The 20,605-nt window shown below is 48.9% G+C and overlaps 1 protein-coding gene across 8 annotated transcripts in view; it reads left to right on the top strand.

Annotated features, from left to right (window-relative positions):
• The window catches only part of RALGAPA2 (Ral GTPase activating protein catalytic subunit alpha 2), a 311,877-nt gene extending 297,582 nt beyond the window's left edge, over window positions 1–14,295 (top strand). For all 8 annotated transcript variants that reach the window (XM_032859300.1, XM_032859299.1, XM_032859298.1 and 5 more), the window contains 2 exons: window positions 10,196–10,235; window positions 13,352–14,295. In XM_032859300.1, coding sequence (XP_032715191.1) covers window positions 10,196–10,200 — 5 coding nt within the window. In that variant the 3' untranslated portion in view covers window positions 10,201–10,235; window positions 13,352–14,295. The remainder of the gene's footprint in view (window positions 1–10,195; window positions 10,236–13,351) is intronic.
• Window positions 14,296–20,605: the final 6,310 nt, after the last annotated feature.

Below are 20,605 nucleotides of genomic sequence, written 5' to 3'. Positions count from 1 at the left end.
TAGCGGCAGATGGCTTCATACTCCATGGCCAGCGTTTGTAGTTTCCTCCCTTGGTATTTAATATAGCCCAGGCTTTCCTTCTTTTGCTTGTCTTCCTCACCTACAGCCACCTCAGTCTCTCAGATTCCACTGCCTTTCTGTCCTCCTTGCTCAGCGCTAAGCAGAACCTTCTACCTGGCACTAGCCTCCCCAGCTGTCTTGGAGGCTCCTTGCAGGGAGGATGGATTCCCCTGAGAAGGCTGGGTTCCACAGCCAGATAGCTGGAGTCATCTGTGTTCCAGCGTGTGGCCTCAGCCCAGTTACCTGTCATTCTGTGGCTCAGCATGATTCTGTAAAATGGGTTTAATAAGAACCTTCCTTAAAGGGTAGTCATAAGGATTCAGCAAATTAGTATGTGTAAAAAGAGATGAGCACTGTGCCTGGCACATGGGGACCCCTCAGCCAGTGTTTGCTGGGCTGCCATGCCCACGTTTTCCCTCACTCCATACTATGCAACCCTCTACCTCTTCCAGCCGGTCTTGCTTCTGCTTTCCTCCTAGAACATATGCGTCCTGAGTCTCCCTTTCTCATCCTGGAGTACACTGCTGCCTGTCCATTGGCCTGTCTCCTAGAAGGGGAGCACAGGCCAGGGACCATGACTGTGGAAATGCCATTGCAGCACCCACCCTGTGAGGACAGTCCCATTCATCAGAGCCATGGCTGCTGACTTGTTATTCATGTTAGTTAGCTAAAGACCCAGATGAAAGCTCAGAACTCCATTTAGATCATCCAGAAGTTTCCCTTAAATATAAGTGCTCTTTTATCACTGTCTATTTAAGAACTCAGGGCCACCTCCACTCAGCACCCTCGAAACACTTGATTGTAGCCAAGTGAGTGTTGCCACGTGGCCTCCAAACAGCTAACCACCCCACTCAATCCTTCCATCCCAGTAGTCCCTCACAGAGCCAGCCCAAATCTTCTGTCCACATTACCAGCTCAATTCTGACCCCCTTTCCATAGGACATATTTTTTTTAAGATATAACTATTTATTTGAGAGAGAGAGAGAGCAGGGCTGAGGGACAGAAGGAGAAGAGCCAAAATCAAGAGTCAGATGATCAACTGACTGAGCCACTCAGGCACCCCTATGATATATATTTTTTTTAAACTAAAAATGTATTCTTCTTGAAAATGTGATAAAGCATCCATAGGATTTCTTTAAAACACCCATAATCCCATTGCCCAAGCCCACCTGCAAATCCCCTCTTGACCCTCCGCCAGAGAGGTATGTATCTTGGTCTGGGGTGTGGCCTGGGCATGAGGACTTCCTTTTAAAGACTCGTGAGGGCATTTTACTATGCAGTCAGGGCTGAGAAGCACTGTCAAGCCACCTCTGTAATGCTTGGTTCCTCATTTTAGTGCCATTTAACTTATCACTCCTATCTTCGTTTTTCTTAGCCTGTGTAAATCGTGTGTGTGCATGCGGGCATGTTTGTGTTCTAGCTATAATGCGGTAAATTCTTTAGAGAATGACACATGTATGGCTTCTTTCTTAAAACATATGCAAGAGGAATGCAATAGAAATGTGGATGGAAAGATTCAGACTGTTGCTTGTCTCCAGGTCACAGATGTGTATGGGGCCTGAGGCAGAGGCAGCACGAACTCCTATGATTGTATTTAGAGGCTCCCTCCCTTCCTAGTCTCCTAGTGATGGTGGACAGGTGATGAGCAAGCAAGATGGCCAAAGCCTGGTGTGAGAAGGGGCGGAGGGCAGGGCCTAGGTACTCCACAGACCACATGATGCAGTTTGAATAACTGAAATGTGTTGCAGGATACTTTCATAAACAGTATTGTGAGTTTTAAAGAGAATTCTTCATTGTCCTGCTCAGCACCAGATTTTGCTTCATGCTTTTCATCCCTTTTACCCTCTTAAAATGCTTTTATTCTCTTCAGTTGTCCACTCAGGGAGGGGGAAGAAAGAAAGGAGACAGACATTTGTTCTAATAGGAAATGATGGTACTCCCTGGACCATGGGGCTATCTCTGAATTGGCCCTGCCCTCCCCCACCCTTGGGACTGTGCTGGGCACCTTAAGGGAACATGAAGGCTCTGGAAGCTTCATTTTCAATGTCTCCCCCTACCCTTTTGGAGCTTGCAGTCTTGTTAGGGAAAAGCAGGTATTTGAACTACTAAAACATGGCTACTTATGAATAAGCCCAGATGAGTTACCTCTAAACTGTCACCACACATTAAAAAGATACAGTTCAAAGAAAGAAAGATACAGTGAGCCAATGATTTGGGTCATTTGGGTTGAGATTTCCCTGAGATGAGCTGTGCCACCTACCTCCTAAGGCTGGAAGAGACGGGAAACTTACCTGATATGTATTAGATACACTACTAAGTCTTCCCGCCAGTCAATTTTCAACTTTCCTACATTGGCTAAGAATTGAGATGTCTGAGAACTGGAAGGCCATGGACAAGAAGAATAATATGAGGGACAGTCAATGTGGAAAGAGCACAGAGGAAGAAATGACTCCCTTCAGAGCCCGTGTAGGGACCCTCCTGCCCCTGGGGCTGGTACAGAGGTTAGGGTTGTTCACAGATTCCCAGAAAAAGAAGGGACCCAAGATGATTCATTCTGAAGTATTGACATCACATTTAAATTGTTCTTTGGAAGAACTTGAAGATGCTGCTTTTTCTGTGAAATGCCATCTTCAGTTTAGTTCTGATTTCTCAGTCCTTACAGGGTTTTAAATGCAAGTGGCATCTTCCTCCCTCCCTAACTACTAATTAAGGTTCCCGTGACACTTTCACAGTTGCCAAGAGATGGCCGGCAGATACCAAGAATTTTTCCTCAGAGACAATTTTTGGAAATTACTCTTAATTAAAGCTTATTTCAAATAATCTTCAAGATTTGTTTCAGAAGAACCTGGAGCTTTCCAACACCCTATGTTCATGTTCCTTGTGAACCACAGCTGTGATGGTCATGTTCTCCCAGTTCTAACAGGTGGAATAGGTGCAAACCCCAGCCCATAGGGTGGGTTCCAGGAAAACTCCATGGTTTTGCTTGAGTTTCTATTTAGCAACAACTAAACCAAAGCAGAGGCCAAATGGAAGCTCTCATACCAGCATTTAAATCTGCTGATGGAAAAAAGAAAGAATATTTTATACTGTCCTTTTCCAGAAGGCTATATAATGATGACCAGGAAATAAACCTCTGCATAGCATAATACACAGAAAAGCTGGTTACTTTTCTCCAATTAACCTTCAAAGGCCCTCAAAAGGCCAGGGAGAAAAAAAAAATCCCTAAAAAATGGGAAACATGCCAGTCAACTTTGTTTAAAAATAAATAAAATAAAAAACAGATTTACAGCATTGACATGGCCAAAATTCATTTCTCAGCACAGAAGAAACCTTACGACATCTCTGTAAAGAGTGTAAAGAGAGAAAGAAAAGGCAAAACCCTATTTTCAGGCACTTCAGGAATATGAGACAATAAAATCCCAGATGCATAGAGGACACATCCCGTTGCCTATGTCCCCACACCAGGACCCTTCGGCGTCCCCCTCCACCACACCCCCCAGTGCTCAGCCATTACCTGTGGCAGCGTCCTCGGCCTACACGGTCACTCAGCCTGTCTTTTCTCTCCAGCAAGGTCGTCTGACCTTGGCATTGCCCAAGGTGAGGGAAGCTGCTGCAGGTCTTCCAGGACTCAGGTGGCAGGGTCCTGTTCCCCCCGCCCTGATCTCAGGCAAAACCACAGAGTGCAGGTTCTCCTGCCATGGCTGCTGAGATACGTCCGGGCAGACCCTGCAGCTGGTTTGCGTCCCAGAGCCCATGCGTGGTAGTTAGGGAAACCCTGCTCCCTAGTTCTGTCCCCAGGGCTTGGAGCAGCAGCTAGAGAAACAGCCTGACTCCGGTTAGCAGCAGAGCCCTGTGTAACATCTGGGCATGCAGCATTCTGAGCCCAGGCTCTCCTGACCCGGGGATGTTGGCCCACTCAACATCAGGGCAAGAGTCCCAGAAAAGGGGTGACCACAGAGAAGAAAGGAAGAAGCCAGAAACAGGGCTTCTCGGGTCACTGGGCTGACTCTGCTCTTTATTCCAATTACCCAAAGCTGGTGACTTGCCAGACACCATATTTAGATATTAAAACTCAAACCAACTCAAGTCCTGGGGACACGCACGTACCTTTGGTACAGCCTAGGTAGATGAGAACTGTAGCTTCCTTCCTTGGAACATCGCCACATGAGTCAGGGACTTCAGACATTCGTTCCATAAATATTTACTGTGCACTAATGGAGAAGGGATGGAAATGGGCAAAACAGCAGCCCACCCTTCCTGAGGCTTATCTTTTAGATGAGTGAAGACGCTGGTCTCCTGTCAGGAGCTGTGGGGTACCATTTAAAATGGGGGATGGGAGAGTGCCTGGCTGGCTCAGTGAGTTAAGTGTCTGCCTTCGGCTCCGCTCATGATCTCAGGGTCCTGAGATGGAGCCCCATATCGGGCTCCCTGCTCGGCAGGTAGTCTGCTTCTCCCTCTCGCTCTGCACCCCGCCCCACTCATGCGCTCTCTCACTCTCTCTCAAATAAAATCATTGAAAAAAATAAAATAAAATGGGCCTCACTGAGAAGGTGGAGAGAGGCTTGAGGAGAGGCTTGAAGGAAGTGAGGGAGTGAGCCATTTAAATCTTGGGGGAAAGCCCTCCAGGCAGAGGGAACAGCAAATGCAAAGACCCCAAGGCTGATGCTTTTCTGGCACAACTGAGGAACCGTGAGGGGCCCCAGGGTGATTAGGGTAGAGCCAGCAAGGGGGTGAGAAGGAGGAGGAAGGTCAGAACAGCCTCAACAGGCCTAGAGAAAGACCTTGGCTGTTACTCTAGTGAGCTGGGCAGCTCCTGTTAAGCAGTGTTAAGCAGTGGTGTTAAGCAGTGGGGTCACATGGTACGATTCTTGATTAAAAAGATCACTCTGACTCCTGTGGGGAGGATATTCTAGGGGAGGGGCGGGAGGGAGGCTAGTCAGATAATATTTTGTTCCCCATGTATTCCCATCCCCTGCTACACAGCAGGCACAGAATATATGTTGAGTAATGAACTAATGTTGTGATCCAAGAGATGTTACCCCGAACATTCTCCATGGGGCCACTAGAAGGGCCCCCGATCATGACGCCTCTCCCTGGTGCCACAGAATGCAGCCCCTAACTGGAACGGAACAGGTGAGGGGAGCATGGTGACACCCACCTCTTGTAGGGGAAGATTTGCATGGTGGGAGGAAGAAAGTGAAAAGGGGATGGGGCAGCCCTTGGACCTGCGGTCGTTTGTCCCCCACCTGCTTAAGACTCCCCTCCGCCAGACTCACACCAGAATCCAGTGGTCAGGAACCCGTGGGCTAGCATGGAGAATCATGGTAGATAGCCATCCCCGGTGCACAGAAGACACATAAAAGGACTTGCATTGAGCCATAAGATCTAGGATACAAGAGAGAAGATTCCTTGGCATTGTTTTGCTCTGAGAAAAAACAGTCTCTAGAACAATCGATGAGTAGTAAAGGCTCTTTACCTGTATGTAGAAATCTCATTACTGCACACTCTCCTCCACAGTCTGCCTTCCACAGAGCAAGATTCATCTCTTTGGCAGTTTGGGAACTGAGGAGTGTTGGTTTTTTTCATTATCAAGAGGCTGGTCATGTCGAGACCAGGGCTCAGGGGCTTGGCCAAATGAGACTCTTTGCCCGCCCGGAGAGGCCCCCTGCTTTTTGGGGCCTGCTTGTGGCGGGGGGGAGCCCTTCTTTTGTGGCAAAGGCAAAATGCTCCTCCCAAAAGGCCAAAAGGACTATTTTATAGGACTTCTGACCTCTCCAGTGTGTCCAGTGGCAAATACACAGCCACTTCGACACAGATAACTGAGAAATGTAATTGAAAGTTACCAAAGTGTTGCCTACCTTAGGAGGCAAATGAAACACCACAGAAAGAATTCACATATAGAAAACATCTTAATTATGGAATAAAACTGCTGCCTTCCTGTCTGAAGACAACAGGGTGGCTTTCGTCAGTTTAACAACCAGACAGTCCCATTGTTCTTTGATGTTTCCTCAGACACCTCAGACAGATACCTGGACCTCCCTGTCTTCCCTCAAGTCACCGCAGACAACACTGCTAAGTTTTCCTGAACAGCTGATTATTAGAGAATGTAAAAAGTTGTCCCGAGCTGCACACAGAATCCTAGCGTGTCCTGAGGAGAATTACACTGTAGTCCTACCTCGCCACCCCAGGCCACTCCTGGGTGTTTAGGGGATGGATAAACTTAAGTTAGGATTAACCCGAGACAACCTCAAAGGAAAGAGTAGTATGTGGTCTGAGGGACAGCCCCATTTTCTTTGCTCTGAGGACAGTTGGTTGAGAGTTTGTGGTGTAACACAGGAGGAGAGTTGGTGCTGGCATCCGCTAGGTGACCCTGTCCCCCTGCCTCCCTGGGCATCCACGGGGTGGGAGGAGAACCTGATTCTTCCAAAACTTGTAGCCACTTCTGTTGTATCACTTTGGGAAAGGAAGTGACAGGGCTGCTGCCCAGATCACCTTCTGTTCCTTTTTGCCATTTTTTCCAAACTGCATTATTGAGATATAATTCACCTACCATATAATTCATCCATGTAAATCCTTTCATCGGTTGATGGTCATTTGACTATTCCTTCTTTTTGGCTGTTAGGAATATTGCTGCTATAAACTGCAGGTACTGTTTTGCCACTTTCTGAGATGTGAATTCAGTCTGGTACAGTGAATAGCCCTATCATGGCTAAGATGTAACCGAGATCTTTGTATTCATGTTCTGTGAGATAGCAAGATGGTCTAGAAACCTCTGTCTCTGCAAGGGCCTGACAAGAAAAGCTGAAACCAAGATATTAATCTTAAATGTATAATTTAGTTCAGTTTAACGATGGAGCCATATAAGTACATTATAGCTGTGGAAGAAAAGAGAAGAGTGCTAGAGAACTCCATGGGCATCCCACCTGCTTGCTAAGCCCATGCACAGGTGTGTATGCCCGTGCAGACACACAGGACCTGCACTCTCTGCCTGCCTGCCTTTTGGTCCAGCTGTCCCAGCTTTCTGATTCGGAACCAAAGTTGATGGGCAAGACCAGCGACCAAAAAGAGGAAGCCCAGAGCCAGAGCCAGGGCCAGGGCCAGGACACAGCCACTGCTGCTGGGTTGGAAATACTGGAAGCCATCCTTGGGCCATTTGGAAATGTTAATTAAGCTGGCTAATTCCCACTGGTCTTGAGTTGCCAGTGTTGAGTTGAGCGTGTAGGCAGGCTTACCCCATCCACGGCTGCACCTGTTCCCTTCCTCAGAGCCATTCCAAGGGGTCTGAATAGCCCAGACAGCTCTCTGATCTCCTGCTCTGTCCACCTTCCTGCTGGGAGGATACTTAGCGTGCGTCTGAAGCTGGAACCGCGGTCCACTGTCTCTCTCCCTCAGCCATGCCAGCTCACAAAATCAGTCCCTTCCCTAATTATCTTGAACCAGTTCATCATTTTCCACACTGACTGTTCAGTAACAAGGACCCAAGAGAAGCAGCCACTTTTCCTGTCCGACTCTGCCCACTGTCATCCCAGGTGGTGGTCCCGGATGGCAGCCTTTCCTCGGAGATGAGAAGCTCCATTCAAATCCTTGCTCTTCTGCTCTCCCGGTGAGGCCTGCCCGAGAACACAAGCCACAAAAAGACCACAAGGCAGAGCTGTGTGGAACACAGCTCATCTCCAATCAAGACTATTGTTTCCTGTGTTGTAGCAAATCCTCGTTGATATCCAGAGTAGCCAAGAAGCTGCAAGAGGCCCATGAAACAGGACATCTTTCTCTACGAGTGGCATCTGGATTCTCCACTCAGAGCCACCAAGCGCCTGCATTTTAGCCCCTTGGTGTGTCCTGACACACAGAGGCTTCTCTACAGAGGGGCCCCACTCCCCTGCTTTTAGACGCGAACAGAGTCTCTCCCACCCAGTGTGGCTCCAGTCCCCACTGCAGAGGTCCCCAAGACATTTGGATTTCCTCCTTTTTCTCCTCCTCCCAAAATACCAGAAATCCCAGGTGTTTGTTTAATGGCCATACATATATCTGGGCTTTCAGCATATAAAAAATAAGATCTTGCCGCCCACCCAAGGGGTGATACCACTCTGCTAGAATGCAGGCCACAGCTCAGCCACCAAAGCTCCCCACAGGCAGGAGCTTCATCTGCTTTGTTCATGGCTGTAACCAAGAGCCTGGAACAGAACCCGGCACATCTTAGGTGCCCAGTTGATGAAAAGATGAAGTAATTATGCTCTGTATCTCTCCCACATCCCCCTAAGCATCACGCGCCTCCTGTTTTCTTCCCGTCCCTCCTCTCCACGCCCCGTGTGCTCTCTTCTGGTGCCTTCCAGTGCTGCCCAGGCTAGCTGGTACCTCACGCTCACCCCCAGGGACATATCAGGAAGCTGACAGCCTACTCCTCTGTTCCAAGTGCAGGCCCCCGCCCTTCAGTAGCACTGCCTGTATGTCAAGGGCAAGTGACATTTGAGCCCCACGGAATAATTAAGGCAGCCCCCAACTGTCTCTGTCTTTGCATCTCCTTAACTCACCCATGGACTGGCAGTTACTGAGACATTCTGTTTGGTCCAGCACACCACACCAGGCTGCATCTGGGGACGCACTGGGGAGAGGAGCAAACCAGTCCTCATCAGCAATTACAAACAAGTCATCCATTGTTAGCTGCGCCATCTGCTTTCTTGGTACGCCCAGCATAACCAGCGCTGAAGAGGCTGCAGCGGAGGGAGGCCAAGGAGTCCCTTCATGAAGAGACCCTTTGCTTACACTGGAGAGGGTAGGTAGCATGGGGCTACCCTGAAAAGCTGGGCCTCCCCAACTGAAGGAAGAGAGACCTGCGGAGAGATGTTGTACGCCTGCCATTTTCCATGCACAGAAATGGGTGCCACACTGTGCACAGCACAGTGCATTGGGAGGAAGCAGGAAATCAAGATCATCGTGTTATCCAGGATCCATGGAAAACATTCTAGTCTTTTACCAGCAATCAGCCAGTCGCAAGCACTTCCTCTGGGCTAGAGCACTATCAACGTATAGAGAAGGAACAGGATATTTATCCTGAAATTCCTGACCCCAAATAGTTCTGCAGAGGGGATGAATTTTCAACAGATTGTAGAGGTGCACATTTCTTCTGGAGAACCCCACTTAACAGTATGTCAGTGGTCCTTCTGACAGCCTTCTGAATCACCGTCTTAGAAACTGGCCCTGCTCCCTGTGCCAACCTTGGCAGGCAGGATCAACAGACAATCCAAGTTTACAACTGCGGCTGAGCAGACAGCAGTCCGTGTCACTGATGAATGTCCTTTGTCCAGATTTGATGATGGTCTAGTGACACTGAATTCAGGAGTGGCATGGGGGTTGGGGTGAGAAGCTACGCCTGGTAGAGAATGAGGCTGAGGACTTGCTAAGGGAAACCCACTAGGAAATACACTGTCTATGGGAGGGGTGGGGGAAATTAAGAAAACCTGTCACCAAGTCCATAAAACTCAGATCCTGTCTCGGGGTCAGCTTGACTACTGAGATCCTCCTGCTCTGGGCGGGAGGGTGAGCTTGCAGTCCGATCTCACCACAGCAGGGCCCCCTTCCCAGCTGCCTGCTATGCAGCAGGCTGCGTGCTTCCTCCCTGGGGACTGTCACATCACCGTTGACACTAGTACTGAATTAACACACTGTGTACACCTCAGAAACCTGTGAAATGAAATGAAGAGGCACATAAACTTGCACACTTAGAGCCTGGCAAGTATTTTTTTCAGGTCACCCATTGAATTCCAAATGCTCCTCTTGAACATTCTTATTTTTGATGTATTTTCGACCAAATCAGTCTGCAGATAAGGGGTGACAGGAAAAGGGGCCTATGGTCAGTGCCGCCTGGTGCCCAAGGAGCTCCCAGCAGCATCTACAAAACACATCCTAGGAACGCTATTGTCTCTCTCATTTCACATCTATAAATGTGATGGCAGCTAGAATTCTGTCCTGCCAAGGAGAATTTTAAGTGACTTTTCAATTCGTAATGATCTCCAAAGCTGTGACAACACCCAAGCAGCACAGGAATAAATGTATTATTAGCACTGTGTTCATTATCAGGTTGGGCTGTGGGTGTACTGGGCTTGTATTCATTTGATTTCATGTTCTCTCCTTTCAGATTAAAATATGTAAAGGTCTCATTGCGATGTTTGAGCAAGGTAAGACTGAGGCTCGGGATTTGCCCAGCCACCGTGCTCTCGGGGAGGGGTGCATGAATTCACTAACCCGCCTCCATCCAGGGCTAACCCCGTGCTGAAATGTCCCCTCGAGTGCCTGCTGCCTCCCACCTTCCCTCCCGAGGGGCCCTGCCCACACTCCTGCCCCTGCATGTCTGTGCTGCCCGGGGAAACCCAGCCTCGCCTTTCTTCTGCCCGTGCGCTCTGTGGGGAATCCGACACCAACACCTGCCATCCCAGAAAATGTCTTTGTCACCCGCCCTTTTGTGTGCGGGGCCACGGGGAGCTCGTGGACCCGGGGCCGCCCCCTTTTTTGTTGCCCAAGCCAGGAGGAGCAGGATGTTGAGATGGGCCGATAAGATGTGGCACGTGCTGCGCCGGCCTTTGACCGCTTGCCTTAATGGGCGCCTCCGAGGCCTCCGTGCAGGGAGGGCAGGTTGTCTGGGGGGCTGTTGAATGGAACAGCTGGGGGAGGAAGAAGACAAAAGCTGGGGGAACACAGAGGGTGGAGAACCCGGGGATGGGCTGCAGTTGAGGACCCAGAGGGCAGGCTGGCGGCAGCAGGTGTGACCTCCGTGGGCTTCTCCTTTCTGCCCTGGCTCCGAGGTCCAGGCCCGTCCCGGTGCCACCTTGTGGCAGTGCCGGCCGGAGGCAGTTGGGGCTGCACCGACTCGTGGGCTCACAGGTGGAAGGGAGACCAGATGGTGATGATGTTCACAATAATACGGGAGGACACCAGTGAGCTGTCATTTATTAACTGTGTCACCACAGAGGAACGCATGGCACAGATGCCCATCACCGTCTCAGGAGCTACGCAGGTGGAATGTTAGCATCTAGACTTGTGGGCTCATCCACAGTATCACCCTCCTCCACCTGCAGGGCACATGAGCGGCCCCTGCGGCCCAGCAGCCCTTTCTTGTGCCCTCAGCTACAGCTTTGGCTCAGTCCCAGAACTGTTCCAAACCAGGCCCGCTGGCTTGAGCTCCCAGAGGCAATGTGCCCCCACCGACCCCAGTGCTCGTGGTGGGTGGAGGAGAGCGGGGCTATCCAGTGCTCTCTAGAGTGGGGGCCTCCATATGCATGCGTCCTCTCCCGCTCCTACTACAGAGCAGCCAAGTGGGGCTTGAGTGCCCTTTGAACAGACCCCCGGCTTCCAGCAGCAGGAAAGGGCCAAACAGAGTGGAGCGGCTGCCGGCAGCTTGCGAGTGGAATTATCTCCTTTGTGGCCCGCCGGCCCATTCCCCAGCTGCCGCCTCCCCATCAATCACGGGGTGCAGTGGGCACGGCAGGAGCCATCATAGGCTGGGGATGTGCCAGAGTGGGAAGTAGGGGACTGGAGGAATGCAGGGGTACTGCCACGCAGGCTCCGGCTGGGGATGGGGGGGCAGTCCTTTTACCCCCAGCCACGGGGCCCTCGGCTTTCTTTGCGCGGGGGGCGCGGGGGTTCATTTTGCAGAACTTCATGCATTTCTCAAAGTCCGCTGCCTGCCTGCCGTCCCTCTGTCCACCTGCTGTCCCTCTGTCTGCCTGCCGTCCTGCCCCACTGCTGGAAAGCAGCATGCAACACCCCCCTTTGCCCTCCCCAACTGGGGGTGTTCGATATTTCCTTCCCATCTACAATTACTCTTTCACTTAATATCATAGCTTTGAACATCATTTCATCTCTTTTATTTGCTAGCTTTTTTTTTTTTTTTCCTTCCCTCTTTCCCAATCGATCTGATTACAATACTGGGTAGAGTGGTTCCTAGTGAGGAATGCGAAATCTTAGACAATTCAAAGTGAAAGTGTTTCAGAATGGAACATCATCTAGGATTGAATCAGGTTTGTTCACCCCTGTGTCCAGCCCCGAGGGGACTGAGAGAGAAAGAGACCTTTTACCAATGCCGTCTCCGTCATAGAGGTCAGTATAGCTGTACTGCCTTTGTCAAAAGCAGCCTGTTTTTTAAAAGATGAGAACCCCAGGAGAGAGCCCCAGGCATTTCCTCTCTCTTCCCGGCCTTACAGGGACCAGACCAGCAGTCAAGAGATGGTAGAGCCGTCCCCCCCAATGGTGGGCGCACCTTAAGGCGCTGGAATTGGGAACCCACTGGGGAAGGCCATCTCCTCAGGCCCAAGCATGTTTGTGGGTATTGATTTCAGAGGCTCTTCCTAGAAACAATAAGGTAAGGTCAGAAAATGAGAAAAGATGTTGTCTGTGAATAAGACAACTTACATCAATTAATCACAAATGCCAATAATAATAAAAATTTCAAAGGCCAAACCCCTGGAAGTGAAGCATGCTGGGAGGAGGACAGAAAGCCTGCTTCTGGGGTTTGTTTGGAGCCCGGAAGCTTGGGGTATAACACAGCCAGCTTAAAAATAGCTTGCGGGGGAAGAGGGGTGATGAAACAGAGCCTCTCCCTCACAGCCTGGCCCCGGGGGAGACCAGACTGTAGCAGCAACTGGGGCTGGGTGTTGCAGCAGGCTTTCCTGGATTCCTCTGAGCACCCTCGCAGCGGCCCTGGGGAGGGGGAGAGGTGCAGACATGCACGCTTGGATTCTACTCCTCTTCCCTCTAGTGTTACATAGCGCTATGCTCATCTGGTCTCATTCTGGCAAGCAATTTAGTCCTGAGCCCTCTCTCTCAGACCCTTTGGGGAAGAATCCAGTTGTAACTCATCAGGTGAATATCAATATGTAAATGTGCATAAATAATAACACAGGCAGGGATCCCTAAGCTGTCCGACAACTTCCTGGCTTCTTCATGGACTCTGTCTGGGCCATGCTGCTGCCTCCCTGGCTCCTCTTCCCCTTACTGCAGTGAGGGGCTTTTTCTCTTCATTCTTCGCTTGTGGGTGGGATGGTGAGGCCGGGTGAATTTCAGGAAGACTCATAGCTTGGTTCTGCTGCCCGAGAGTCCAGAGCAAAGACCCGGAGGACAGACATTCACGTGTTGATTCACTCAGCAAACATCTCTGCCCCAGTGACAAAGGGAGGTCATCAAAGCCTTTCTGAGGAAGTGGTGCCATGTGTCCTGAGGACCACAGGTTCTTCTTGGATCTGTGCCCCCAGGGCCTCTCCTAGTGCCGTGACTTGGCTTTTCTCTGCTTCCCTTGCAGGGCCCTGGCCGCCAGCCTGAGTGCCTACCTCATGGCGCCTCTTGGCAAGGAGGAGATCAATGAGACGCCCCCTTCCCCCACCCCGAACCCCCAAACACAGAGACTCCAGGAAACATGACTGCTCTGCCGGTGTCCTCGACACATCTTCCCATTAACGGACTTCCGAAGCTAAAGGGGAACCCCACCAGAATGTCGCGGGCTGGACTTTCTCACCGGGCCGTGTCGTCTTGCCCTAGAACCTCACGAAACTTGAGCTTCCAAAGAAGAGGGGAAGGTCGCCAACAACCAGAGACAGACCCACTCTCGTGGGCATTGATGCCACTGCTCCCGGCTGGAATGACAGGAGAAGATTCTGGGCTTTTGGGAAGGGGTGGAGAACAACTGGTTTCTGTACCCTGAGTTGTTTATAAACCCAAGCAAGATTCACAGAAGGGCTGGCAAAACAGCTCTTAAACTGAGGAATTTTCTCTGCATTGATTTCACTAGGTCTTAATGTTAGGATTTATGGTTTACTCAAAAATTTCATCATCATGGAAATTGGCTTTCCCCAGGGTCTTTTGCCCAGGAGAAGTTTTATCTAAGTTGCTGAGTATTTTCCACCTGGTGCCTGATGCCCACTAGCTGGGAAGAGGTTTTTCCAACTATCCTGGAGGAAACAGGGTCCTGTCCCTGTGAAAGCTCCTGTAGGTCAGGAAGCTTCCAGGGCCCAGCTCAGCACAGCCCCACATCAACACGCAAGGAGCACACCAGCACAGGAGCTAGACTGAGACAGTCCCCCGCACCCCTGTGATGTCCCTCTGCCTCCAGAAGCTTTGCCCTGCAGTTGTGCTCTCCTGCCCACTGCTGGGGGAGGGCCATGGCACAAATGGGGGCTTTCTAACCCTTTGGTTCCAAGAAAGGCATGTTGAATCTGTTTAAAAAGAAGAAGAAGAAATGAAAAGCCCAAACTTGGCCAGCATCCTTGCTGGGGGTCTGAGGGTGTCAGTGACAGAAACATCAGTTAGGAAGAGCTCTCTGGCCCTCTGCCTCTCACCTAGGCCTGCAGCCCATCTCCAGAAGGGATGGGTGGGGAGCACATAGAACACAGGCGCTAGGAACCCAAGAAAGATCGGTCCCTGAAAGGGTGCTTCCCTGCCTCCCTTAACTCTCTGCCTCTCTGCTCTGTGCCCACTTATGTGTCCCCCTGGCAGCTTTGGTCCCCTTCCTGGTGAGTCCACTGAGCCCTCTCAGTCCATCAGAGTGGCTGTTTTCACTGACCAGTCACTTCTTTCCATCTGCCATTGCGTTGGTTTGGCTGGTACCTGATCCTTGCTGGAGAAACAAGCAGACCCAGGAGCCAGTCTTGCTTACGGGGTAATTGAGGAAGGATCGAGAAACTCCTAGGGAAGGATAGACCTTCTAAGTCTAGAGAGAATTTGCTTGTCAGCTTTAGAGAGGACTGCAGGTAGGGCGTGAGGCCCAGGCTCACAGAGTGGCTTGGGGGTTACCCGAACCTGAAAGAAATAGAAGTAAGCCTTAGTCACTTTGGGCTGTTTGGTAACTGGGCCCAGTTGGTTGGCTCACTGGGGGCTTCGTGGCATGAAGCCGCAAATGTCACAGCAGTTTCTGTTGTGTCAGCAAATGCCATGATTCTTCTCTTCCCTGCCCCTGCCCCAGCCGCCCACCCCCATCTTTTTAATAATTTGGACTTTCGGGTCCTCACGGTTTGTCCACTGTCGCTCAGACTCCAGACTTGTGTTGAGTTGCTCCACTGGATATTTACAAAGTGCCCAGACCTCATTCCTGTAGGGGTGCACATCACCAGTACCTGGGCTCCAGAGTCCCAGGCAGGCTCTGACAGCCAGTAGCTTCCAGGAGGACATTTCATTTCCAGGCTCTAGAAATCCCCTGTGGCAGAAGTCACACTGAACTTTGCTGCTCCATGATTCCATTTTATCTCCCAGAACCAGTCCTCCTAACCTGCAAATGGGAAATTAAGTCGTAGGCAGCAAATACCTAGACCTTTCCTGTCATTCCTACTGATTTTAACATCCCTAAGACCCGCGTTTTGGGGACTGGAGCTGCTTCTGAGCCCATTGCTGTCAGCGGCAGCATCGGTGTGGAATAGGGAAACAGGAAACCTAGCAGCCAGGTTTGCTTATAATCACGTGGACCTGAATCATTTTTGTTATTTGGGGTGGAAAATTGAGATGATCAAGTTCTTTTTTTTTTTTTCTTCACTTAGAAAAGCAAATATTGTGCTTTTTGCAATAAATGCCTTTCCAGCAAAATTATGGAGGGCCACTCATCCGGCGGGGACCCACCTGAGTCCCAGTGCTGACTCGTCACATTAGTAGGTCAGCCATCTGTGAGCAAAAGTGGCCCTAATCAGCCCAAAATGGGTAAGATTTGCTGGATCTTGGGCAGGGCCAAGCCTGTCCCCCTACTTCTCTTCACACTGATCTCTGCACACACTGATTTCCGTCCAAAGCAAAGCTGATGTCCCATAGCCTTACTAAGAAGGTTTTTGTACTTTAAAAAAACAAAACAATGACTTCTTAAAAATAGTAAAATCTGAAGTAGTAGACGGTAGGAAGGAAATTTCGCTTGGGCAAGTGACTGTCATGGTGTCGTCACGCAGTGACGGCTGCAGTTTGCTAAAAGCCAAGGGAGGAAGGGGAGGCAAGTCTTGCCTTCACAAGAGGGGCTGACGGACGGGACCCCCAGCCTTCTGAACAAGAGATCACTCGGCTCCGCAGACCATGCAAATCACATCTTCCTGACCTTCCTCCCAGTGTGGCAGCCTGCGCTTCCCTTCCAGGTCCATCTGTATCATCTGGAAGCTGGAGAGATCCTTCTCAACTTACTGTGACCTCTCACATGTGACTGCGTCATGTCTGTATCTACTGGAGGGAAATTCAACATGAAACAACCACTGTTCTAGCTGCACTCAGTACCTGTGTATGATATACACATTAAGTGAATGTTTTCTTATGGGTTCAGGTCGACAACATTTAGTTTATGTAAATAAGAAAGAGAAACCGATAAATATGGGGAATTAAGTTATAGGATGTCATTTGCTTTTTATTTTGCTCTCTCTTATTTAATTTGCCTCATGTCCCACATCTGGGTTTAGGCTTCGGTGGGCTGGACCCCTTCATACAGTCCGCCCTTGCAGGCGAGTGCCTACCCGGAAAAGCACACAGCTCCGCTGATGACTGCCGCTCGACTCTCCAGTCTACCCTCCTCCTCTCTTTCATTCTGATTTACTGTGATGATTTAACAAAGTAGAAACACAGCACTTAGGTGCATGTTTCTTTCGTTTTCATTATAGTTTCTAGGAAAATAAAGTTTATCCTGGCATCTCACAAAAGATGGCTTGTGTTCTGTTTTATCAGAGTTGCTCAAAAGCCTTTTTTTTTTTTTTAACCAAAACTTAATTATGTATCCAAAATGGTAGCCAGTACCACTCCGGGGAAATTTACAAATGTGTTTACGTAAAGTCAGTAGGGAATCCCCAGCCCTCATGAGCAAGAGGCTGACTTTGAGTGTTTGTCTTTTTGAGTAAGTGGTAGATAAAAGGTAATACCAGCCCCTGTTGGTGTGGGTGAGGCCCCATTGATGGCCCTGTTTCACCTCTCCAACCGTCACATTTCAATGGCCTGGCCAGATGGTCTCCACCAGCGTCTTTGGCGAGTCCCATGCTCTGGGCACCGGGGAACTTCCAACATACTGGACAGTCGAGCTACCTAAAAATCATCCGTTGGTCCATTTCACAAATGGAAGTTGAGTCCGTAACTTAGAAGACATTTCGGGGACCTCAAAAAGGGTCCAGGTTCCTTCCCAGGAACCAGGAAGAGCCTGAACTAATGTGGCCTTTTAAAGCCCTGGACTGGTAGGAAGTGCTTGTACCACTTGGTTCCTCATAGAACACAACTTGATGCAAAGTGAGAGCTCTGTTTTCTAGAAGCGGTGGTTCCCAGCCTTGTGCACAAGAATCATTCAGGAAGCTTCGTAGGTGTTTCCGTCTGGTCTACCATGTCTGGATAGAACCTCAGCATCTAATTTTTAAAGTCCCCCTCACCCCCTCAAGGATCCTGACCTGCAGATAGATGTGGATTGAGACACTGAACCAAGCCCATTGTGATGCTTTGGGCAGCCCTTACTCCCCATCCTGCACAGGTACCCTGGAGTGAAGGGAACAAGAGCAAAGAGCCCCTGAGGAACTAACTGCTCAGTGTAGTGTCCTCCCCTTCCTAATGATCCCACTTCGTAGATGGCCCAGTCCCTCCAGGATAATTTATGGATTCTTTTCAGATCTGGAAATAGTCATTTGAATTTCACAGGATAGTGTTATGGAAGTCTCACAAAGCAGTTTATTGTCTTATTTATAACAAAAAGATGGGGGAGGCATTGGGGAGGGTATCCTAGTCATCATATTTCCAGTCATTCTCAAAAATTGCTCATCAAATCTTAGGCTAAATTATGCAAGACCTTCAGCAGAATTTCAAAAAGAATCCAACTTCCACTCATTCCAAAAGGACCATTGCTACAAGTAATGCTTTCCTCGACCTTTCTTGGCTTTTGCCAGGTGCCTAAAGAAAAACTTAAAGGTACACCCTGGCCATAATAAAATACTCCATTACTGGAAAAATGCCCTGTTTTTTACTTTTGCTGCAGAGTACCCTCAGCAGTAAGACTCGGACATTTATATTTGTTCACATGTGTACACATTTGAGCTAGTGTTAGAGTCTTGTGTCTGTGTATAAACTAAATTTAGTCCCCTTTGATTTATTAAACAGTTTATGTCAAGGGGAACTATTATCATTTACTCTTCTGTAAATGGAAATGGTTTTAACTGCATTTCATTTTTCAAATCAAAAAGCTAAGTTCAGGGAGATGGAACATACTGTAAACGTCATCACTGTGTATCTGGTCTACCAGGATTATTGGCTAGACTGTCTAGCATGGGCTCCAACCACCTCCTTCTGTGGCTGCCAAAACTGAGGACCAAAGAGGGCTCCCTGGGGCTCACACAGCTAGAAAGTGGAGCTCCAAGAAGGAGCTAGGTTTCCTAGTCCATTTTTTTTTAACCACACTTCTAATCAGCAGCAATCACAGATCTTCATCGGTGCACAGACTGTTCGTGGTTTCCATGTTCCTTCTGGCCCCTGTGAAGGTTTCCCTGGGGCCAACTCAGAAGCCACCCTGACCTTTCTCTCACTTGGATCAGGCACAACAGTGACCAGCATTTTCCAGCATCGGGGAGCTTGTTTTACTGGGATACTCTCCCAAAGGGCAAAAAAGGATGATGCTAACTGGCCTTCCTCTATTACTCTGAACACCTTTGGGTTTTTGCTCATATCTTCAGATCTGAAACACAGATGATGGCAAAGAACCAGAAACAAGAACAGATAGGTCATTACACGGTGATTTGTGCCACACTCTAGAAGGTTCCGCTGCATTCTATACACACAGATCCGCAGCGTGATTGAGCTCTTGCCACAGTTTGGTCACAATATTCTGTTTGTTGTTTCTGAGAAAAGGTTTATGTTTTAGGAGTTAAGAAGGTAAAGACATCAGTGTCCTTACATGCCCCCAAAGACCGCCCTTGAGCGGAGCAAAAAGAGACTGGCTCCTAAAACTGAGGCCAGAGTCTCCCTGCCCACTGCCTACTGCAGCTTAAACCACATCCTCATCCCAGACAACAAGCCCTGCTGACAGCCCCAGGAATCAGGGGCATTTTAAACAAGAGCACCACCCTTTCTGTCCCAAATAGGCTTTCAGATGTGCCCTCCAAAAACAACCGATGACAGCAACCAAAACAGCAGGAACTCTGAAATGATGCTCTTTCTGGGTGATATGAGAGAAGTTTCTAGAACTGGAGATTGCTTCTTTTTTTATTGTTAACATTTTAAATTAAAAGTACTTGGAATACCCAAGTGTCTACCATCCTAAATGAAATTAGATAAGATGAAGGGGGTGAGAATCTGTAACAGGCTGCCACGTTTAGAAATACTTGTCTGGAAGATTTTGCCTCTTACAGCTCAAATAAGAAATCAGGGGTCCCAGTTAGCATCCTCCCTTTTGTACCATGTCTGACAAGGAAAACACCGACTAGATGTTTGGTTTTGGTTTTGGGTTTTTTTGTTTTTCGTACATTCACAATAAGATATTCCTGCCTTATATATCAGAGGACATTGTGTCTGTAATCAAAAATTCTATTCAAAACATTATTTGGGGAAATAAAGAATAAATGAATAAATTCTCTCCGGACAAGAGTTCTCTTCCAGTTTCCTGTGTCCAGGTGTAGTTTTTAATCTCCCACATCTATTTACCACCTATCCCTCCAGCAAAATGCTTGTTGAGTTTGACAGAGAATATTCTACATAAAGAGGTCACACTTGTCAGCTTCCACCTTGACGTGGGGTCCTGGGGGTCTGAAAATTGGAGTGTGCCTCTCACCGAGGGTGTGAAGTGGGAAGGGGCTTGCTATTATAGCTCCTGAAAGGATCTTTTTGACTTCAGAAAATAGCCTAGCGAAGAAAAGCTTTTTTTTTTTTTTTTTTTTTTTTTTCACATGAATACTCAGGGACTGCATTAGGCTCCTGAGATGGTGGAGGTGAGTACTTTTGATCAATATTCCCTGAGAAATGGCCGCTGGGCTAAGTGCAGGCAGAGGGCCTCAATAACAGATCTCCCTCCTGCCAAGCCTACAGAGCATTGGCCGCAAATCGGCCGTGAACAGTTCGAACCAGCCAGGGCTGCACATTAATGGCCTCATCTTCTCCTCCCTTTACAAAATGTCACCCCATTTCGTCTTCCATGTTGATGGCCGATTATGGGTGCGCTAGAAACAGTTATTTCTACGGCCTGCCTTCAGGGAAATCTGGGCATCTTCATTTTAAGGAACCAGGAAAAGGCCACCTTGGAGCTGTTTCCACTTGAAGAGGAGGGCAGGATGCCAGTAAGAAACCTCAGATCAGGGAAGATGTATGCACTAACCACCTATGAGAGTTTAACAAAATGGCGAAAGTACAGATTTGTATTTTACACCATGTATTTCTATATATTTTTTCCCTCTAAAACTAATGATCTGTCTTCTTTCTAACCCCCCACCCCAAACAGTTGACAAGCAGATACTCTCCAGAGTAATGCAAACACACAGGAAGGTAACAGGGCTTTCTTATGTACAGAAGAAGCACCAGACAATACACGCCATTCTAACTTCTTTTTTAAACTTTGCAATATGTCATGGGCACCTGTCCTCCTAAT

This window comes from Lontra canadensis, unplaced genomic scaffold, assembly GCF_010015895.1.
Source record: "Lontra canadensis isolate GAN:19392208 unplaced genomic scaffold, GSC_riverotter_1.0 scaffold16, whole genome shotgun sequence".
In the NCBI taxonomy this organism is placed as follows: domain Eukaryota; kingdom Metazoa; phylum Chordata; class Mammalia; order Carnivora; family Mustelidae; genus Lontra; species Lontra canadensis.
The sequence above is the reverse complement of the archived record's forward strand: the minus strand, read 5'-3'. Positions and strand labels throughout refer to the sequence as shown.